General features: G+C 58.8%; 1 protein-coding gene across 2 annotated transcripts in view; it reads left to right on the top strand.

Moving 5' to 3' along the window:
• Positions 1-708: 708 nt before the first annotated feature.
• Positions 709-6,000, top strand: part of man2b1 (mannosidase, alpha, class 2B, member 1) — a 32,614-nt gene continuing 27,322 nt past the window's right edge. For both annotated transcript variants that reach the window (XM_078235011.1, XM_078235010.1), the window contains exons 1-3: positions 709-810; positions 1,888-2,061; positions 4,423-4,616. In XM_078235011.1, the coding sequence (XP_078091137.1) occupies positions 732-810; positions 1,888-2,061; positions 4,423-4,616 (447 nt within the window). In that variant the 5' untranslated portion in view covers positions 709-731. The remainder of the gene's footprint in view (positions 811-1,887; positions 2,062-4,422; positions 4,617-6,000) is intronic.

The raw sequence follows: 6,000 nt of genomic DNA, 5'->3' as shown, positions 1-6,000 counted from the left end.
AGAGTGGGAGGGAGGAGGCAGAGTGGGAGGGAGGGAGGAGGCAGCGCGGGAGGGAGGTAGTGCTGGAGGAAGGGAGGCAGAGCGGGAGGGAGGAGGCAGAGATGGAGGGAGAGGGAGGGAGGAGGCAGAGATGGAGGGAGAGGGAGGGAGGAGGCAGAGATGGAGGGAGAGGGAGGGAGGAGGCAGAGAGGGAGGGAGAGGGAGGGAGGAGGCAGAGAGGGAGGGAGGAGGCAGAGATGGGGAGGGAGGGAGGAGGCAGAGAGGGAGGGAGGAGGCGGAGAGGGGAGGAGGCAGAGATGGAGGGAGGGGGGGAGGAGGCAGAGATGGGGAGGGGGTCAGGGAGGTCATGGAGGAACTTGGCAATAAAGGTAAGAATTTGAAACGAGAGGTGTAGCTGCAGTGTGCGCTATAACAAGCTACGGGGCGATTAGGACCGGCTGTGAGTTCGTGTGGACAGTAGAGTTTTCGATGAACTCGGTGTTTTTTGCAGGTTTGGAAACCAGACTCGAATGATTGGTGAGGCAGTGTGAAAGGTGCTAACCTTGAACCTGTCTTCACACTGGGGCAGGGAGAGATTTCCCAATGAACATCCTTGTCCTTGGGATCCAGCGCACGCACTGGGTAAGGAAACGAACCCGGGCTTCCGCTCGGTGGAATTTTATTCTCATTTTAAATATTAATGTGACTTTTCTTTCATCCTCCACAAGGCGTGTCCTCCTGTCAAACCCAAGATGCTGAATGTTCACCTGGTCCCACACTCGCACGATGATGTGGGCTGGCTTAAAACAGTGGATCAGTATTACTACGGAGGTAAATATACAACACTTTACTGTAATTCTGTTCTGACAGCGGTGACTCTGCACCGAGACCCTCAGGGTAACAGCTATAACTCTGTACTGAGACCCTCGGGGTAACAGCTATAACTCTGTATAAGACCCTCGGGGTAACAGCTATAACTCTGCACCGAGACCCTCAGGGTAACAGCTATAACTCTGTACCGAGACCCTCAGGGTAACAGCTATAACTCTGTACCGAGACCCTCAGGGTAACAGCTATAACTCTGTACCGAGACCCTCAGGGTAACAGCTATAACTCTGTACCGAGACCCTCAGGGTAACAGCTATAACTCTGTACCGAGACCCTCAGGGTAACAGCTATAACTCTGCACTGAGACCCTCAGGGTAACAGCTATAACTCTGTACTGAGACCTCGGGGTAACAGCTATAACTCTGTACTGAGACCCTCGGGGTACAGCTATAACTCTGTATAAGACTCTCGGGTAACAGCTACAACTCTGTATAAGACCCTTGGGGTAACAGCTATAACTCTGTATAAGACTCTCGGGTAACAGCTATAACTCTGCGCCGAGATCCTCGGGGGTAACAGCTATAATTCTGTATTAAGACGCTCAGGACTCTTGTGAGGGAGTTCTGCATTCTGAGGCTGTGGCTTTCAGATCAGATATAAAGTTTCCTGGTAATGTTTGAAGAAGATCAGAGAACCCTCTCAGTGCCCTGGGCCAACATTCCTCCCTGTGTGTGAGTCTCAACCTTTGAACCAGGCTCTCGGGAGGTGAAATGAGGAAGCAGCCCTTTGGAAAGGAGCAAAGTGAAAAAATCTAGAACTTGTTCACCCTAAAACACTGGGACAATGGGAGCTTTGGAGACGGAGATTACTGCCGAGTGAGGATATGAAGGAATGCGGAACGATTCCGGGTCATGGGGATGTGGTGTAGATGAGCCAGGGTTTAACTGAGCAGCAAGACCGGCTCCGGCTACCTGACATATCCGTCTACATCTGGTTTGCTTTCCCGAGACAGCTGTGATGTTTTCAGATGTTTTGATGCTCAAGTTCAGGAAATAGTTTTTGTTTTTTTACCCTGTTCAGGCGAGACTGGAATCCAGCGTGCTGGGGTACAATACATTCTAGACTCTGTGATCCCACAACTGTACGCAGACCCGGCCAAAAGATTCATCTACGTGGAGGTAGCTTTCTTCTATCGCTGGTGGAAGCAACAGAGTGACCGTACGAAGAAGGTGGTCACACAGCTGGTCAATGAAGGTGCGTTGGAGCACGTGCGGTGGTGGGGTGGGGGGGGGGGGGGGGGGGGGGGGGGGGGGGGCGGGGGGGGGGCGGGGGGGGCGGGGCGGGGGGGGGGGGGGGGGGGGGGGGGCGGGGGGGGGGCGGGGGGGGGGGGGGGCGGGCGGGGGGGGCGGGGGGGGGCGGGGGGGGGGGGGGGGGCGGGGGGGGGGGGGGCGGGGGGGGGGGGGGGCGGGGGGGGGCGGGGGGGGGGGGGGGGGGGGGGCGGGGGGGGGGGGGCGGGGGGGGGGGGGCGGGGGGGGGGGCGGTGGGGGGGGGGGGGGGGGGCGGTGGGGGGGGGGGGGGGGGGGGCGGTGGGGGGGGGGGGGGGGGGGGGGCGGTGGGGGGGGGGGGGGGCGGTGGGGGGCGGGTGGGGGGGGGGCGGGGGGGGGGGGGCGGGGGGGGGGGGGGGGGGGGGCGGTGGGGGAGGGGGGCGGTGGGGGGGGAGGGGGCGGTGGGGGGGGGGGGGCGGTGGGGGGGTGGGGGGGGGGGGGCGGTGGGGGGGGGGGGGCACAGGCCAGGAACGCGCAGGTTGGGGCAACATAACAGGCAGTGGTGGATCATCCTTGTCATGGATTCCACATTGAAGATTTGACGATCTGTATTAACCTGGAGTCAGGTTTCTTGTATTTGCTACTTTAGGGATGTTGCCAATACAAAGCGATGGATTCACTGCAATCCCAATCATTACAATTTACAATGTCACAACCAGAGAAAAATCTGTGAATATTCTTCCTGCTTTCTGTGAAATTTAAAAATGGTAGCATCAACACATGGGTCGGTCGGTGCGGTACGTCAGCACACGGGTCGGTGCGGTACGTCAGCACACGGGTCGGTGCGGTACGTCAGCACACGGGTCGGTGCGGTACATCAGCACACGGGGCGGGGCGGCGCGTCAGCACACGGGTCGGGGCGGCACGTCAGCACACGGGTCGGGGCGGCACGTCAGCACACGGGTCGGTGAGGTACGTCAGCACATGGGTCAGGGCGGCACGTCAGCACACGGGTCGGGGCGGCGGGTCGGGGCGGTATGTCAGCACACGGGTCAGGGCAGTACGTCAGCACACGGCTCAGGGCGGTACGTCAGCACACGGGTCGGGGCAGTATGTCAGCACACGGGTCGGTGCGGTACATCAGCACACGGGTCGGGGCGGTACGTCAGCACATGGGTCGGGGCGGTACGTCAGCAAATGGGTCGGTGCGGTACGTCAGCACACGGGTCGGGGCGGCACGTCAGCACACGGGTCGGGGCGGCACGTCAGCACACGGGTCAGGGCGGTACGTCAGCACACGGGTCAGGGCGGTACGTCAGCACACGGCTCAGGGCGGTACGTCAGCACACGGGTCGGTGCGGTACGTCAGCACACGGGTCGGTGCGGTACGTCAGCACACGGGTCGGTGCGGTACGTCAGCACACGGGTCGGGGCGGTACGTCAGCACACGGGTCGGGGCGGTACGTCAGCACACGGGTCGGGGCGGTACGTCAGCACACGGGTCGGGGCGGTACGTCAGCACACGGGTCGGGGCGGTACGTCAGCACACGGGTCGGGGCGGTACGTCAGCACACGGGTCGGGGCGGTACGTCAGCACACGGGTCGGGGCGGTACGTCAGCACACGGGTCGGGGCGGTACGTCAGCACACGGGTCGGGGCGGTACGTCAGCACACGGGTCGGGGGCGGTACGTCAGCACACGGGTCGGGGCGGTACGTCAGCACACGGGTCGGGGCGGTACGTCAGCACACGGGTCGGGGCGGTACGTCAGCACACGGGTCGGTGCGGTACGTCAGCACACGGGTCGGTGCGGTACGTCAGCACACGGGTCGGTGCGGTACGTCAGCACACGGGTCGGTGCGGTACGTCAGCACACGGGTCGGGGCGGTACGTCAGCACACGGGTCGGGGCGGTACGTCAGCACACGGGTCGGGGCGGTACGTCAGCACACGGGTCGGGGCGGTACGTCAGCACACGGGTCGGGGCGGTACGTCAGCACACGGGTCGGTGCGGTACGTCAGCACACGGGTCGGGGCGCTACGTCAGCACACGGGTCGGGGCGGTACGTCAGCACACGGGTCGGGGCGGTACGTCAGCACACGGGTCGGGGCGGTACGTCAGCACACGGGTCGGGGCGGTACGTCAGCACACGGCTCAGGGCGGTACGTCAGCACACGGCTCAGGGCGGTACGCTAGTCTGGGCGTTGAACCTGGGATTTACTAATCTGAAGGATTGACTCAGTTTCCCCCCCGGTGTTTGAACCAGCTCGGGGGGGGCCGGATTGGGAGCTGTCACTCCGGGACGGGATTGGGTATTTGCAGTTGTAACGGATTGGGTTTTGTTTGTACAGGCAGGCTGGAGTTTGTGAATGGCGGCTGGTGCATGAATGATGAGGCAACCACTCACTACAATCCCATCATCGACCAAATGACACTGGGCTTCCAGTTCCTGAATGACACTTTTGGCGAGTGTGCCCGGCCGCGGGTAGCCTGGCACATCGATCCGTTTGGGCACTCCCGGGAACAAGCCTCCCTCTTTGCTCAGGTACCGTCGACAGGCATTTCATTAGCCAATTATCTCTCTAATTATAGACCCCATTCTGTGTCCAGAAACCTCACTGAAAACATTGTTAATTTAGCTGTTCCCATTTGAAATTGTTGTGTTAACATTTCGTTGGTGGAGTTTGCCAGTTACGATGCAGTTGCAGCCTAGCTGTTGGTTGCTAGTTAATGGAAAGTTAGCAGTACTCGTTCTTGGTATAACTGCTAGTTAATAGCTAGTTAGCAGTGCCTGCTCTTGGTGTATCTGCTAGTTAATAACTAGGTAGCAGTGCCTGCTCTTGGTGTATCTGCTAGTTAATAACTAGGTAGCAGTGCCAGCTCTTGATGTAGCTGCTACTTAATAGCTAGTTAGCAGTGCCAGCTCTTGGCGTACCTGCTATTAATAACTAGTTAGCAGTGCCAGCTCTTGGCGTAGCTGCTAGTTGATAGCTAGTTAGCAGTGCTCGCTCTTAGTGTAGCTGTTAGTTAATAGCTAGTTAGCAGTGCCAGCTCTTGGCGTACCTGCTAGTTAATAACTAGTTAGCAGTGCCAGCTCTTGGCGTACCTGCTAGTTAATAACTAGTTAGCAGTGCCAGCTCTTGGCGTACCTGCTAGTTAATAACTAGTTAGCAGTGCCAGCTCTTGGCGTAGCTGCTAGTTAATAGCTAGTTCGCAGTGCCAGCTGCTAGTTAGCAGTGCCAGCTCTTGGTGTAGCTGCTAGTTAATAGCTAGTTAGCCATGCCAGCTCTTGGTGTATCTGCTAGTCAATAGCTAGTTAGCAGTGCCAGCTCTTGGTGTAACTTGTTTTATTCATTTATGGGATGTGGGTCACTGGTTAGATCAGCATTTATTGCCCATCCCTAATTGCCCCTTGAGAAGGTGGGGGTGAGCCGCTGAAGTCCATGTGGTGTAGGTACACCCACGGCGCTGTTAGGGATTAGGGAAGGAAATCCAGGACCCAGCGACAGTGAAGGAACGGCGATATATTTCCAAGTCAGGATGGTGAGCGGTTTGGAGGGGAACTTGCAGGTGGTGGTGTTCCCATGTATCTGCTGCCCTTGTCCTTCTAGATGGAAACGGTCGTGGGTTTGGAAGGTGCTGTCTAAGGATCTTTGGTGAATTGCTGCAGTGCATCTTGCAGATGGTACACACTGCTGCTACTGAGCGTCGGTGGTGAAGGGAGTGGATGTTTGTGGATGTGGTGCCAATCAGCGGGGCTGCTTTGTCCTGGATGGTGTCAAGCTCTTTGAATGTTGTTGGAGCTGCACCGATCCAGGAAAGTGGGGAGTATTCCATCACACTCCTGACTTGTGCCTTGTAGATGGTGGACAGGCTTTGGGGAGTCAGGAGGTGAGTTACTCGCTGCAGTATTCCCAGCCTCTGACCTG

The sequence above is a fragment of the Mustelus asterias genome, chromosome 19, assembly GCF_964213995.1.
Source record: "Mustelus asterias chromosome 19, sMusAst1.hap1.1, whole genome shotgun sequence".
Lineage (NCBI taxonomy): Eukaryota > Metazoa > Chordata > Chondrichthyes > Carcharhiniformes > Triakidae > Mustelus > Mustelus asterias.
This window is presented reverse-complemented; position numbering and strand designations above follow the sequence as displayed.